Below are 17,354 nucleotides of genomic sequence, written 5' to 3' on the forward strand. Positions count from 1 at the left end.
ATGTGTGTTTCCGTGCATGTTCATGTGTGCATGCATTTGTACACGTGTGTTCTTACCTTGGGGATAGCCTGGGCTGCCAGTCTGGTAGAGGTTGGGTGTGTAGGTAGGAGCCTGAGGATAACCTGCAGGATAGCCTGAGGACAGAGAACAGAAGCTTTTTAGAACATCATCCACTGAGTGAGGTGTGTGTGTGTGTGTGTGTGTGTGTGTGTGTGTGGTGTGTGTGTGTGTGTGTGTGTGTGTGTGTGTGTAGCACGCGTGTGAGTTTGTATATGTATGTGAATGCACATTAGTATACAAGTGAATGTGTGTTGTGAGATGGAAGGACAAAGGGAGGACAGCAAAGAGACAGTGTTCCAGAGTGCCTGTGTGGAGGAGAAAAATCCCAGTTTATTACTCTATGGAGCCTTCATCTCCCCACATCCCTGTCACAGTGATGTACAGCCCTAAACCACCCTCCTGCACCTGATTCATAAAACATATGGATTGGACAATGTAGTGGATACAACCCATCCACATACAATGCTCCCAAGTGGCTCAGCGGTCTAAGGCACTGCATCTCAGCGCTAGAGGTGTCACTACAGACCCTGGTTCAATCCCGGACTGTATCACAACCGACCGTGATTGGGAGTTCCATAGGGTGGTGCACAATTGGCCCAGCGTCGTCAGGGTTAGGGGAAGGTTTGGCCGGAGTAGGCCGTCAATGTAAAATAAGAATTTGTTCTTAACTGACTTGCCTAGTTATATAAAGGTTAAATTAAAAATAAATAAATAAATACATTCAGAAAGTATTCAGACATGTTAGGTTCTAATTCATATTCTAAAAACCCAACAGACCCCTTCTCTTGACTTTCCACATTTTGTTACATTACAGCCTTATTCTAAAATTGATTAAATTGTTTTATTTCATCATCAATCTACACACAATACCCCATAATGACAAAGCATGCATTTTTGCAAATGTATTAAAATAACAACTGAAATATCACATTTACATAAGTATTCAGATCCTTTACTCAGTACTTCATTGAAGCCCCTTTGACAGCGATTACAGTATAAATACCTATTTGGTATGACGCTACAAGATATTTCATCAAGGATCTCTCTGTACTTTGCTCCGTTAATCTTTCCCTCGATCCTTACTGATCTCCCAGTCCCTGCCACTGAAAAAAATCCCCACAGCATGATGCTGCCACCACCATGCTTCACCTTAGGGATGGTGCCAGGTTTCCTCCAGACGTAACGCTTGGCATTCAGGCCAAAGAGTTTAATATTGGTTTCATCAGACCAGAGAATCTTGTTTCTCATGGTCTGAGAGTCCTTTAGTTGCCTTTTGGCAAACTCCAAGAGGGCTATCGTGTGCCTGTTACTGAGGAGTGGCTTCTGTCTGGCCACTCTACCATAAAGGCCTGATTGGTGGAGGATTGCAGAGATGGTTGTCCTTCTGGAAGGTTCTCACATCTCCACAAAGGAACTCTGGAGCTATCTAAGAGTGACCATCAGGTTCTTGGTCACCTCCCTGACCAAGGCCCTTCTCCCCCGATTGCTCAGCTTGGCTGGGCGGCCAGCTCTAAGAAGAGTCTTGGTGGTTCTAAACTTCTTCCATTTAAGAATGATGGAGGCCACTGTGTTCTTGGGGATCTTCAATGCTGGGGATGAGCATGCGCATCTTCAATATGTACCCATTGTTCCTCTTTAGTGCATTTAACTATATGTTACAAGTAAAAGCCTTGGGTAGCGAGTTAAAACCACCCTAAGACTTAGGAAGATGTAAAACTTTCCTTTTTATTCTCTCAATTTTATTCGACCATATAAAAGTCCTATGACCGAGTTTACTTTTTAAAATGTCTTCGGTGGGGTAATTGGTAGCACCGAGAAAAAAAACGAAAAAAAAAAACCTTTGGCAGCCATGCCATTCTAAAAAAAAGGTTTATTCTACCTGTAAGATTTATGGTCAACTTAAAGGATTGCTGTAGATCGTGAGTTATTTTTCTTATTGCCATTATTTCTTATTTTTTCCCCCCATGTTAATTTTATAACCTGAGATTTTTTTTGTATTCTGAAAATATTTTTTGCAAAGGGGGCATTGAGTTTCAGTATATCAGGTGATGCAAATAAGTTTAGTTTATATTCATGTTTACCAATACTGATACCTGTTACGTTTGGGTCCTGTCTAATTCTTTCTGCAACTGGTTCAATTGCCAGTACAAACAGGAGGGGGGGGACATCCCTGTCTTGTGCCCCTTTCTAAAGCAATATAATAAAATGTATTATGTGTGTATATTTTTGCTTTACGACATTTATACAATATTTATTAATTTAGCTGGAAGTTGAAAACTTCAACGTTTTGAATAGAAAAGGCCATTCAAGACGATGTAAAGCCTTTTCCATATCAACAGCCATTATTGATAAATCTATATCCATTTTTTTTGTGTAATGTACGTCTTAAGGATCAGACCTGTTTTTTCAATTTTTGCCTACACTGACATACCCAAATCTAACTGCCTGTAGCTCAGGACCTGAAGCAAGGATATGCATATTCTTGATACTATTTGAAAGGAAACACTATGCAATTTCTTGATACCATTTGAAAGGAAACACTTTGAAGTCTGTGGAAATGTGAAATTAATGTAGGAGAATATAACACATTAGATCTGGTAAAAGATAATACAAACAAAAAAAACATGTGTTTTGTATTAATTTTTTGTTCCATCATCTTTGAAATGCAAGAGAAAGGCCATAATGTAATATAGGAGTCTAGGCACAATTTTGATTTTGGCCACGAGATGGCAGCGGTGTGTGCAAAGTTTCAGATTGATCCAATGAAATTTTGCAATACTGCACAATATTTTCTATCAAGTCTGCCTTAAATTGGTCAATTTATACATTTTCAAGTACATAACTATAGAGAACATACAAAAATGATATGGTAATACAAAATGTAAGTTTACACAATCCCAGGAATGTCATGCATGATGGATCATTAGCTTATACACTAACTTTCACACATCTAGATGGCCCGGAGGGGTGGGTGTGGAGCCAGAGACAGCAGGGCTTCAAACTGCAGAACCCAGTTCCTACATTTGAATATAAAAACTAATTTTATCAAACAAATCTATGCTACATTTTATCTCTGGGACCCTCAGGATGACAAATCAGAGCAAGATTACTGAATGTAAGTACATTATTTACCTTCAGAGGTGAATGTATCAAACAAGGTTGCCGTGATAAAAGTTTGTTGTTGTGCACTCTCCACAAACAACAGCATGGTATTTTTTCACTGTAATAACTACTGTAAATTGGACAGTGCAGTTAGATTAACAATAATTTAAGCTTTCTGCCCATATAAGACATGTCTATGTCCTGGAAAGTTTGCTGTTACTTACAATGTCATTCTAGTCACATTAGCGCACGTTCGCAACAACGTCCTGGTATAGGGACAGCGATCCTACGGAATCATTAAGAGGTTTAAACTGAAACATGTTCTTGTATTTGTTTGTACAGTAAGTGTCTATTTTTAATAAACCTGCTTGATTAATATGTATCAAGTCTGGTAATATTTTCACCATTCTATTGCTTATAAGCTTTGTTATTATTTTATTGTCACAATTTATTAAAAACTTATGGGTCTATAATCAACAGGGGACTCTCCAGATGTTCCTGGTTTTAATATAACTTTTTGATACATGCAACTAGGGAGTACTGAATTAAGTGACGTGTGTTGTCATGTGTAAATAAGGTGGCTACTTTGTCCCAAAATGTTGAATAGATTTCTATGAGAAAGCCATCCATTCCTGGTGCTTTTGTACAGGCAAATGTTTTAACAATATCTAATATTTCTTCCTGGGTGACCTCTGTTTTTAATGATTATTTTTTGTCCGCTGATAGTTACTTCAGAATTGTTGAGTCTAAGAAGGCTATAGGATCCATCCAACTGTTGTTTAATTCTGATTTATATAAATGTTCATAGAAACTTTTAAAATTGTCATTAATCTCAATGTTGTTTCTAATTACCTCTTTTGTATCTCTACAACCCACGCCTCGTCACACTCACTTTCTCCCGCCCGCCCGCCCACACACATCCACTCTCCCTCACTCTCCCATTCATATGCACAGACACATACCCACACATACACCCTCTCGCCTACACACACACTTCCATAGAACAATTGACTTACATGCTATATTTACTATTTCATATTGTCCTTTCAGTGTCAATGTATCTGATTGGCATCAGCTAAGTCTATTGTTACTTCCTAGAGAAGAACAGTTACTTGGGGACAATAGAGTCTAAGTTGTATTGGGGGAGGGGGAAGGAATGTTGTCTCAACTTACAATAAGCTGGTCTTGGGCATCACTGTATGTAGCCTAGTGTGCTTATCTGTTTTTTTTCTGCTTCTGCCTCTCCTCAGGGCACTGGGCTCTCTTTCAACTGGAAAGGTTTCCTGCAACCTGTTCAGGGCTTCATCGATGCTTGCGAACTCCATTCTCTGTGTTCCCTTCCATACCCACGGTACTGCCGGGAATCAGAGTTGAGACTTGATTCCCTTTTCCTCCAGTGACTGTCCAATAGAAATTAATTGCTGGAGTATTTTCTCAGTCTAGCAGAAAGGTCCTGGACGAATCGAATGGACTGGCCCTGGACCTTGATGTCCTTTCCCTCCTGTGTCCTAAGAATGTTTAATTATTTAGGGTTCTTCTGCTTCACGCCGATCCGATGACATCCAGACCATCCGGTGACATAATCCATGCCAAGCTCTTCTGATATAAGCTTGATCACCTTGCTGGAAAGGTCCTCTTTATCCTCATCCTCCGGTAAGGTCAATGCTCTCATATTATTTTGTCTCTATCCGTTTTCTAGCTGATCCAGTTGATCTTCTAAAGTTTGCACCTTTGTTTCCAGAAGGCCAATTTAATTGTCTTGTTCGTCCACGCACCCACCCTCTATGTGCATATCTGACTCGATAGACTCTACTTTCCTTTCGAGCAAATATACTTTTTTAACAACAGATTTAGAGAGGACTTTATATATGTTTTTCTAGATAGAATTCAGCTGGCAGTTGCTCTCATTTGCGTCTCCAAGTTGTTCTTTGGCTTTTCCTCTAAGGGAAGCCATGGCATGCTGGGTTCGAGTGTGTCACTTTACTCACAGATTGGTTCGCTGTTGTGAATACAGTGCCTTCCAAAAGTATTCATCCCCTTTGGTGTTTTTCCTATTTTGTTGCATTACAACCTGTAATTTAAATAGATTTTTATTTGGATTTCATGTAATGGACATACACCAAATATTCCAAATTGGTGTAGTGAAATGAAAAAAAAAGTCAAAAAATTATAGAAAATAAAAAACTGAAAAGTGGTGCGTGCACATGTATTCACCCCCTTTGCCATGAAGCCCCTAAATAAGATCTGGTGCAACCAATTACCTTCAGAAGTCACATAATTAGTTAAATAAAGTCCACCTGTGTGCAATCTAAGTGTCAGATGATCTCAGTATATATACACCTGTTCTGAAAGGTCCCAGAGTCTGCAACACCACTAAGCAAGGGGCACCACCAAGCAAGCAGCACCATGAAAACCAAGGAGCTCTCCAAACAGGTCAGGGACAAAGTTGTGGAGAAGTACAGATCAGGGTTGAGCTATAAAAAAAATATCAGAAACTTTGAACATCCCACGGAGCACCATTAAATCCATTATTAAAAAATTGAAAGAATATGGCACCACAATTAACCTGCCAAGAGATGGCCGTCCACCAAAACTTACAGACCAGGCAAGGAGGGAATTAATCAGAGGCGCAACAAAGATACCAAAGATAACCCTGAAGGAGCTGCAAAGCTCCACAGCGGAGATTGGAGTATCTGACCATAGGACCACTTTAAGCCGTACACTCCATAGAGCTGGGCTTTACGGAAGAGTGGCCAGAAAAAAAACCATTGCTTAAGGAAAAAAATAAGCAAACACGTTTGGTGTTTGCCAAAAGGCATGTGGGAGACTCCCCAAACATATGGAAGAAGGTACTCTGGTCAGATGAGACTAAAATGAAGATTTTTGTCAATCAAGGGAAACGCTATGTCTGGCGCAAACCCAACACCTCTCATCAGGCCGAGAACAACATCCTACATGCGAAGCATGGTGGTGGTAGTATCATGCTGTGGGGATGTTTTTCATTGGCAGGGACTGGGAAACTGGTCAGAATTGAAGGAATGATGGATTGTGCTAAATACAGGGAAATACTTGAGGGAAACCTGTTTCAGTCTTCCAGAGATTTGAGACTGGGACGGAGGTTCACCTTCTAGCAGGACAATGACCCTAAGCATACTGCTAAAGCAACACTTGAGTGGTTTAAGGGGAACCATTTAAATGTCTTGGAATGTCCTAGTCAAAGCCTAGACCTCAATCCAATTGAGAATCTGTGGTATGACTTAAAGATTGCTGTACACCAGCGGAACCCATCCAGCTGGAGCAAATTTGCCTGGAAGAATGGGCAAAAATCCCAGTGGCTAGATGTGCCAAGCTTATAGAAACATACCCCAAGAGACTTGCAGCTGTAATTGCTGCAAAAGGGGGGGTGAATTGTTATGCACGCTCAAGTTTTCAGTTTGTCTTATTTCTTGTTTGTTTCACAATAAAAAAATATTTTGCATCTTCAAAGTGGCATGTTGTGTAAATCAAATGATATAAACCCATTTTAATTCCAGGTTGTAAGGCAACAAAATAGGAAAAATGCCAAGGGGTTGAATACTTTCGCAAGCCACTAACTGACCGCTCACTCTCCCCTGGTTACTTGGATATATATTAATCTGTTTCTTCATATAACCACAGTCTTGTCGGTACAAAACGGAGCTACACTCTCCCAATTCTTCCTATCGAATTGAGGCTGTTCTGAGGGCAAAAGGGGGTGCAACTTAATATTAGGAAAGTGTTCTTTAATGTTTTGTACACTGTGAATAGTGCACTATATACTACGCTAGTAATATAGGCATAGAAGTGTCTTTGGTTGCATCCCAAATGGCACGGCACCCTATGCCCTATATAGTCCATTTCTTTTTACCAGGGCCAATAGGGCTCTGGTCAAAGCTAGTGCACTATATATGGCATAGAGTGTCATTTGGGATGCAAACAAAGACACTGCAAAGCCTAGATTATAGTATAGTCAAAAAGCAATCAGATGCAAACTAAACTAAAAAGCACACAGCATTTCCCTGTAAATGGAAAATATGGGGTATGGAGAAGAGAAGAGGAACAAAAAGACAAATATTTACTTGATGGTAGGCGGCCTATAAGGAAAATAAAGGGGTATGGAATATGGAGAGAATTTGGAAGAAAAGGGACAATATTTATTTAAGGTTAGGCAGACCTATATATTATGAATTTATGCCTTCTCTATGCTATAATGACAGGTGCTATTGATATGACTACTGATCGCATAGCAATCACACTAAAACACAGTAGCCTATTATTGGAAATAACAAAGAATGCAGGAGCAGCCTGTGTGTGTGTGTGTGTGTGTGTGTGTGTGTGTGTGTGTGTGTGTGTGTGTGTGTGTGTGTGTCTCAATCCTGAGGCTACACACCACCTACGCAACCTGATCTGACGGCCCACACGCACGCACACACTCAGAGCCTCAGTATTTACACACACACACACACACACACACACACACACACACACACACACACACACACACACACACACACACACACACACACACACACACACACACACACACACACACACACACACACACACACACACACACACACACACACACTAATTAGCCCTCGTACTTATGGAACAGTGTGACTGTGGACTAATTGTGAGCAAAAGAGAATCAGCCAGAGTCAATTAGAGCGAGAGAGCGGTAGAGAGAGAGCAGTAGAGAGAGAGCGGTAGAGAGAGAGGTAGAGCAAGAGAGCGGTAGAGCAAGAGAGCGGTGGAGACGGAGAGAGCGGTAGAGAGAGGGCGGTAGAGAGAGAGCGGTAGAGAGAGAGCGGTAGAGAGAGAGCGGTAGAGAGAGACACTGAAAGGGAGGGAGGAACTGAGGGAGGAATGGAATAGAGGGAGGGATCCCTACTGTCAGCAGTATCTGAGAACGACAACTGCACTCCCTTGGTCTGCTGTCCCCAGGGGTATGTGTGTACATGTGTGTCTGTGTACGTGTGTGAGCTCCTGCATATGTACCTCCTGCCTCCCTCCACACAGCTTCCATAACACAAGGCTACTGCAACCACTGCAATCGTCTGTCCTTTCTCTTAACTCTCTGATCAGCTGTAACTTAAGGACGAGCAGCAATGCATTGTGGGTAGAGAAAAAAAACATTGAGAGCTGAGGGCACCTTTAAAATAATCTCTCTCTTATGAAAGCCAGTGATGTGGTAACAGCCTGGCCTATGAATCACAAGCTAAGTAACCGGCCCTGCCCTCCTGAGCCAGTGGAGGAAAACACCACCAGAGAAATCACATTTCTTTTTCCACACTCATTTTCCTGTCTTCCTTTTTTCACCTTTCTTTGGACATACCGTGTGAATTATTATTTTGTTGCACAGATAGCTCAATCGATGCATAGACTCATCCGGTGGTGGATGCACTACTTCTACATGCATATGGATCATACATCCTAATACAGCATGTGACAGAGGCGGTGACACTGACATTTGGCTTTCGGTGACAAAACAGCCCATTATGCCAACCAGCCAGGAATCACCAATGGACTCATGTACATGATGACGACCATTAGAGGAGCGTACTAATCATTACCATTCTACCACTCTTACTACAAGGGTTTGTTTTGTAAACAGATCACAATATACCACTACTACACCATTTCCATACATTGGTTTTCCCCATCAAAATCTATTGAAGGCACCCAATCGTTTTATGACCCACATTAGACTGCTTAATGGGGAAAGGGGAAGGAGGGACTAAGAAAATGCAAAGTTTGTATCAGTGGGGACACCTTCAATGCTGCACTGTCCTTGTAAAACGAAAAAACAATTCATCTCCATTGTAAACCCAGTCATGGGGATGACAGGAGAGAAAATGGAAAGCAACTGAAATGAATTAAAGCGCAAAAGAGAGTAATTAATTTCAGTTTTTTCAGAAAGAGAGCAGGGAAAGGATATGGAGTGGAGTCCGAAATTATTGACACCCTTGATAAAGATGAGCAAAAATTACTGTATAAAATAATTAAATTACTGAGCTATACTTTATGCAACAACAAAAAAATATCATACAATACTAATACTCAGAGAAAGAGATTTTGTTTAGCAAATAATACATTTGTCAAAAAGGTAGAGGTCAAAATGATTGACACCCCTGTTTTCAATACCTCACCTTGCGAGGATACCGACCTCACCTTGCGAGGATACCGACCTCACCTTGCGAGGATACCGACCTCACCTTGCGAGGATACCGACCTCACCTTGCGAGGATACCGACCTCACCTTGCGAGGATACCGACCTCACCTTGCGAGGATACCGACCTCACCTTGCGAGGATACCGACCTCACCTTGCGAGGATACCGACCTCACCTTGCGAGGATACCGACCTCACCTTGCGAGGATACCGACCTCACCTTGCGAGGATACCGACCTCACCCTGCGAGGATACCGACCTCACCCTGCGAGGATACCGACCTCACCCTGCGAGGATACCGACCTCACCCTGCGAGGATACCGACCTCACCTTGCGAGGATACCGACCTCACCCTGCGAGGATACCGACCTCACCTTGCGAGGATACCGACCTCACCTTGCGAGGATACAGACCTCACCTTGCGAGGATACAGACCTCACCTTGCGAGGATACCGGCACTGAGCCTTTATCTAAAATGTTTTATGAGTTGAAGAACACATTGGGAGGGATCTTAAGTTTCAAGTTTTTATTGTCACATGCACAAGTACAGTGAAATGTCTTTCTTGCAAGCTCTTTCCCAGCAATGCCGTAATCAATATCAGTAGTACTATAATAAGTAGAACAAAAACACACGAGAAAATAATCAAGCTATATACAGAGTCAGTTCCAGGGTCGGTGCCAATACAATATTTACAATGTGCAGGGGTGGTAGAGTGGTAGAGGTAGATACAGTGCCTTCAGAAAGTATTTACACATGACTTTTTCAAAATGTTGTTGTGTTACAAAGTGGGATTAAAATGGATTTAATTGTCTTTTTTGTGTGTCATCAATCTACACAAAATACACTAATGTCCCAAAAAATTCTAACATTTGTAAAAACATTCATGAAGAATAAAACACTAATATGTCTTAGTATTCAACCCCCTGAGTCAATACAAGTTAGAATCACCTTTGGCAGCGATTACAACTGTGAGTCTTTCTGAATAAGTCTCTAATAGCGTTCCACAACTGGCTTGTGCAACATTTGCTCATTATTCTTTTCAAAATTCTTCAAGCTCTGTCAAATTTGTTGTTGATCATTGCTAGACAACCATTTTCAGGTCTTGCCATAGATTTTCTAGCAGATTTAAGTCAAAACTGTAACTCTGACACTTAGGAACGCCAGTGTAGATTTGGCCTTGTGTTTTAGGTTATTGTCCTGGTGAAAGGTGAATTCATCTCCCAGTGTCTGGTGGAAAGCAGACTGAACAAGCTTTTCCCCTAGGACTTTGCCTGTGCTTAGCTCCATTCTGTTTATTATCTATCCTGAAAAACTCCCCAGTCCTTAACGATTACAAGAATACAATATGGAGAGTGCTACCCAGTAATGTGTTCAAGCTGGATTTGCCCCAAAACATAACATTTTGTATTCAGGACAAAAAAGTGAATTGCTTTGGCACATTGCAGATTACTTTAGTGCCTTGTTGCAAACAGGACGCATGTTTTGGAATATTTTTATTCTGTACAGGCTTCCTTCTTTTCACTCTGTCAATTAAGTTACTATTGTTGAGTAACTATAATGTTGCTGATCCATCCTCAGTTCTCCTATTACAACCATTAAACTCTGCAACTATTTTAAAGTGACCTCATGGTAAAATCCCCGAGCGGTTTCCTTCCTCTCCGGCAACTGAGTTAGGAAGGATGCCTGTATCTTTGTAGTGACTGGGTGTATTGATACACAATCCAAAGTGTAATAAATAACTTCACCATGCTCAAAGGGATATTCAACGTCTGCTTTTTTCCCCCATCTACCAATAGGTGCACTTCTTTGCGAGGAATTGGAAAAACTCCCTGGTCTTTGTGGTTGAATCTGTTTGAAATTCACTGCTCGACTGAGGGACCTTACAGATAATTGTATGTGTGGGGTACAGAAATGGGATAGTCATTCAAAAATCGTGTTAAACATTATTATTGCACACAGAGTGAGTCCATGCAACTTATTATGTGACTTGATAAGCACATTTCTACTCCTGAACTTATTTAGGCATGCAATAACAAAGGGGTTGACTCGAGACAGTTCAGCTTTCATTTGTAATACATCTGTAAACATTTTTAAAAACATAATTCCACTTTGACATTATGGGGTATTGTGTGTAGGCCAGTGATAACAAAAAAAAATCTACATTTATTCCATTTTAAATTCAGGCTGTAACCCAACAAAATGTACCACCACAATACTTGAAAATCAAAGACCAGTGGTGTGTTGGGCGTCAAAATGACAATGCATAAGCAGAAAATAACCGTATACCTACTGTAAAATATGGTGGTGGATCTTTGATTTTCAAGTATTGTGGTGGCAACACCATGTTATGGGTATGCTTGTCACCGGAAGGGACTGGGGAGTTTGTCAGGATCAAAATAAATATGTAAACCCCAGATAAAATGTTGGGGGGGAAAACCCGTCATAGTCTTCTGAAAACCTAACCATGGGAAACAGTTTTATTTTTCAGTGGGACAATTACACACGTTTTCCAAGAGGTATTGAGTGCTCCTTAACGGTCCAGTCTCAGCCCTGACTTAAACCCTGCTTGAAAATCAGAGACAAGGTTTGAATATTGTTGTCCATCAATGATCCCCAAACAAATTTACTGAGGATATATGTTGCCATAAGCAATTTGTCTTTCACTTTGAAAATGTGGAGTAGGTTGTGTAGATCTCACGGGAAAAAATCGAATGTATTCCCTATTTAGATCTCATTTTAAGGCAGTTAAATGTGAAGACTATGCAAAGGGTATGTAGACTTTCACTAGCGACTGTGTCGAGACAATGAGTTAAATCCCTGACGAAGCATTATTGTTTTTATAAATGCAACGGAAAGCCAATGTGTTCCATTGAGCCCATTTCAGCCATTACTGGAGTGTGTTTGAGAGGTCATTACAAACGTTTCCGCTGTCGTTACATTAACGGTAAAATTTTTTTTTCAATAATCGAATGGCACAAGCAAGAGTGAGAAAGTGTAAAATGAAAGCAATCAATCCAGCGAGATTTAAGTGACAAGTGGATTTTGCACCCCTCAAACACAAGAAATAGGTGGGCGGGCATGCACATTCCTACACACATGCATACACACACAGTATTGGTATGGCATTGATGCTGATGTTGTTGTTTTGGCACTCACCTGCATATGCTATGTTCTTAGGGTTGCCATACGGTGTCCCGGGTTGGACAGGACTGTACACAGGATTCATGTTGGAAGACAGTCTACCCTTACTGCAAGGAGAACAGACAGAGAGAGAGACACAGAGAGATAAAAACATATGGTGAGAAGAAAGTGTTCCATAGCCAGGAAGTGTTCCATAGCCAGCTTAAAGACATCTGACGTCTCAAAAACTAAAAGGTACTCCACAAAAACGACCTTAAATTCACAATATTGTAGCAGGTCTGATCTTGAAAGTTGTTTTTTCGATGTTCGTGAGAAGGCAGCAATTTATTTCCGCAGGTTAAAAGTAAATCAGGTAGAAAATGCGAAAGCATACAATACAATTGTTGCTAAATACAAATGTGTAAAATACAAATATTTCTGCATTCTGAGTATTACGATATTTTTGGCTGTTTTGAACATCTTCAACGGTCACATAAGAACACACAAGTACAAACGTGACTGACACACTAGGACATTCTTCAACCGGAGCTCATTTGTTTGCAACACTTTTCTCCAACTCTTTCTCAACCTGTTTCCACCACCCATCTCTTTCACACGCATGCAAGAACTGAACCATACGCACACACATACTCTCTGTCTCTCTTGACAGCCATTCATATTTAGCTCGTTCAAGATTTCCAAGAAGGTTCGGGAGGCTACTCTCGTTCTCTCTCACACACACACACACACACACACACACACACACACACACACACACACACACACACACACACGTTTGCAGACGACACAACAGTAGCAGGCTTGATTACCAACAATGACCAGACAGCCTACAGGGAGGAAGTGTCTAGTGTCAGGAAAACAACCTCTCACTCAACAAAGGAGATGATCGTGGACTTCAGGAAACAGCAGAGGGAGCACCCCCCTATCCACATCGACGGGACAGTAGTGGAGAAGGTGGAAAGTTAAGTTCCTCGGCACACACATCACGGACAAACTGAAATGGTCCACCCATACAGATAGCGTGGTGAAGAAGGCCAACAGCGCCTCTTCAACCTCAGGAGGCTGAAGAAATTTGGCTTGTCACCTAAATCCCTCACAAACTTTTACAGATGCACAATCGAGAGCATCCTGTCGAGCTGTATCACCGCCTGGTACGGCAACTGCACCGCCCTCAACCGCAAGGCTGTCCAGAGGGTGGTGCGGTCTGCACAACGCATCACCAGGGGCAAACTACCTGCCCTACAGGACACCTACAACACCAGATGTCACAGGAAGGCCAAAAAGATCATCAAGGACAACAACTCCCCGAGCCACTGCCTGTTCACCCCGCTATCATCCAGAAGGCGAGGTCAGTACAGGTGCATCAAAGCTGGGACCGAGAGACTGAAAAACAGCTTCCATCTCAAGGCCAACAGACTGCTAAAACAGCCATCACTAACAGAGAGGCTGCTGCCAACATACAGACCCAAATCACTGGCCACTTTAATAAATGGGTTTAATAAAAGGTATAATGCCACTTTAATAATGTTTACATATCCTACATTACTCATCTCATATGTATATACTGTATTTCATATCATCTATTCCATCTTGCCTATGCTACACGGCCATCGCTCATCCATATATTTGTATGTACATATTCTTATTTCATCCCTTTACAATTGCGTGTATAAGGTAGTTGTTGTGAATTTGTTAGATCTACTGCACTGTCGGAACTAAGCACCAACATTTCGCTACACTCGCATTTACATCTGCTAACCATGTGTATGTGACAAATAACATTTGATTTGACACACACACACACACACACACACACACACACACACACACACACACACACACACACACACACACACACACACACACACACACACACACACACACACACACACACACACACACACACACACACACACACACACACACACACACCTCTTCGTCCTAGGAGGCAGTTAGCCTAGCGGTTAAGACCATTGGGCCAGTAACCGAAAGGAAGGTCTCTGGTTTGAATCCCTGAGCTGTCTAAGTGAAAAATCTGTTGATGTACCCTTGAGCAAGGCACTCAACCCTAACTGCTCCTATAAGTCGCTCTGGATAAGAGTGTCTGGTTATTGACAAAAATGTATAATGTCCTGTGTGTAACCCAAGCAGCCAGGAGCCTATCACCAGTCTAGAGGGCATCCCAGGAACAATTACAGGGCTCCCTCACATTAGAGAGCCCTCTCCCAGTGTGTGTGTGAAATTGAATCAAAGTTGTAAACAGTATAGTGAAATGCTTACTTATAGGCTTTTCTTCAACAATGCAATAATACTAAGTCAGATAAAAAAATACACACGAGAATGTGTGCACACCTGACGAGTGAGAGAAAATGCCTTCCTCAAGGGATCCATGTGACCTTTCACATGGACCCTGTCAAACTTCCACTCACAAAATGGTCGTATTCATTAGGGAACACCGTAGCAAAACGTTTAGAAATGTAAAATGAAAACAAGTGTTTCTTATTGGAATAGTTCAGGTAGTCCCTTCCTGTTTTGGCTCATTTGCTTCCTTTTCGTTCTTATTGAATATGAACCAAAACTGGTATCATACGTAGATTGTGTTCATTAGGGCATGAAAGGTTTTAAAATGTTTTGCAACGGACAGCAAAAATGAGGTAGGCCCATCCTGTTTCCATTTTGCCTAATGAATAATAACACAACCCTGGTTTCCTCATCAACTGTGTGACCATGATGTGAAAAGTCAAAACACAGCTCAGAGACCTATGCATACCCCACAAGACATGCCACCAGAGTAGAAGTCGACCGATTAATCGGAATGGCCGATTAATTAGGGCCGATTTCAGGTTTTCATAACAATCGTAATCAGCATTTTTGGACGCCGATTATGGCCGATTACATTGCACCGAGGAGACTGCGTGGCAGGCTGACCACCTGTTACACGAGTGCAGCAAGGAGCCAAGGTAAGTTGCTAGCTAGCATTAAACTTAACTTATAAAAAAAACAATCAATCTTCACATAATCACTAGTTAACTACACATGGTTAATGATATTACTAGGTAAACTAGCTTGTCCTGCGTTGCAAATAAGCAATGCGGTGCCTGTTAATTTATCATCGAAACACAGGCTACTTCGCAAAACAGGTGATAATTTAACAAGCGCATTCGCAAAAAAAGCACTGTTGTTGCACCAATGTACCTAACCATAAACATCAATGCCTTTCTTAAAAATCAATTCACAACTATATATTTTTAAACCTGCATATTTAGTTAAAAGAAATTAATGTTAGCAGGCAATATTAACTAGGGAAATTGTGTCACTTCTCTTGTGTTCTGTGCAAGCAGAGTCTGGGTGTATGCAGCAGTTTGGGCCGCCTGGCTCGTTACGAACTGTGTGAAGACCATTTCTTCCTAACAAAAACCGTAATTAATTTGCCAGAATTTTACATTGAAGGTTGTGCAATGTAACAGCAATATTTAGACTTATGGATGCCACCTGTTCGATAAAATACAGAACGATTCGGTATTTCACTGAAAGAATAAACGTTTTGTTTTAGAAATTATATTTTCCGGATTTGACCATATTAATGACCTAAGGCTCGTATTTCTGTGTGTTTATTATATTATAATTAAGTCTAGGATTTGATATTTGATAGAGCAGTCTGACTGAGCGGTGGTAGGCAGCAGCAGGCTCGTAAGCATTCATTCAAAACAGCACTTTCCTGCATTTGCCAGCAGCTCTTCGCAATGCTTGAAGCACAGCACTGTTTATGACTTCATGCCTATCAACTCCCGAGATTAGGCTGGCAATACTATAGTGCCTATAAGAACATCCAATAGTCAAAGGTGTATGAAATACAAATCGTATAGAGAGAAATAGTCCCATAATTCCTATAATAACTACAACCTAAAACTTCTTAACTGGGAATATTAAAGACTCACGTTAAAAGGAACCACCAGCTTTCATATGTTCTCATGTTCTGAGCAAGGAACTTAAACATTAGCTTTTTTACATGGCACATATTGCACTTTTCCTTTCTTCTCCAACACGGTTTTTGCATTATTTAAACCAAATTGAACATGTTTCATTATGTATGAGACTAAATCGATTTTTATTTATGTATTATATTAAGATAAAATAAAAGTGTTCATTCAGTATTGTTGTAATTGTCATTATTACAAATATATATATAAATAAATAGGCTGAATAATCGGTATCGGCTTTTTTTGGTCCTCCAATAATCGGTATCGGAAAATCATAAATCGGTCGACCTTTACACCAGAGGTCTCTTCCCAGTCACCAAGTACAGAACAGACTATGGGAGGTGCACAGTCCTACATAGAGCCATGACTACATGGAACTCTATTCAACATCAAGTAACTCATGCAAGCAGTAAAATTTGATTTAAAAAAACAGATACAAATACTCCTTATGGAACAGCGGGGACTGTGAAGAGACAGACACATGCATTCACACACACAACATACGCACTATACACATGGATTTTGTGTTGTAGATGTGCGGTATTATACAACAGCTGGGTCTAATCCTGAATGCTGATTGGTTAAAAGCGCATTCCAGCCGGTGTCTATTCCACAAGTTACACCGGCTAAATCTATGATGTTAAAATGCCTATTTCCTCTGCTCCATCTGACTGCGCAATCCACTGTCTCATCGGCCCAGGCAGGGAAGTTATAAACTTGATCTCCACTATAAAAAGCATACAGATATTTCTCACATTTTTAACTGTGGAGATTTGTATAAACCTTAATATCGGTCTATCCGACATTTGCAACATTGTTTCAATATTCAAATTCGATCTCCAACTGTCCCATAGTAATGAACGTGTAGGGGTCGGGAGTAG

General features: G+C 41.1%; 1 protein-coding gene across 7 annotated transcripts in view; it reads right to left on the reverse strand.

Moving 5' to 3' along the window:
- The window catches only part of LOC106567592 (protein FAM168A), a 107,255-nt gene that overhangs the window by 29,082 nt on the left and 60,819 nt on the right, over positions 1 to 17,354 (reverse strand). For all 7 annotated transcript variants that reach the window (XM_014137101.3, XM_045693480.2, XM_014137097.3 and 4 more), the window contains 2 exons: positions 12,509 to 12,600; positions 57 to 134 (listed from right to left, as the gene is read on the reverse strand). In XM_014137101.3, the coding sequence (XP_013992576.3) occupies positions 57 to 134; positions 12,509 to 12,578 (148 nt within the window). In that variant the 5' untranslated portion in view covers positions 12,579 to 12,600. The remainder of the gene's footprint in view (positions 1 to 56; positions 135 to 12,508; positions 12,601 to 17,354) is intronic.

Source organism: Salmo salar, chromosome 13 (assembly GCF_965601325.2).
Source record: "Salmo salar chromosome 13, fSalSal1, whole genome shotgun sequence".
Taxonomy (NCBI): Eukaryota; Metazoa; Chordata; class Actinopteri; order Salmoniformes; family Salmonidae; genus Salmo; species Salmo salar.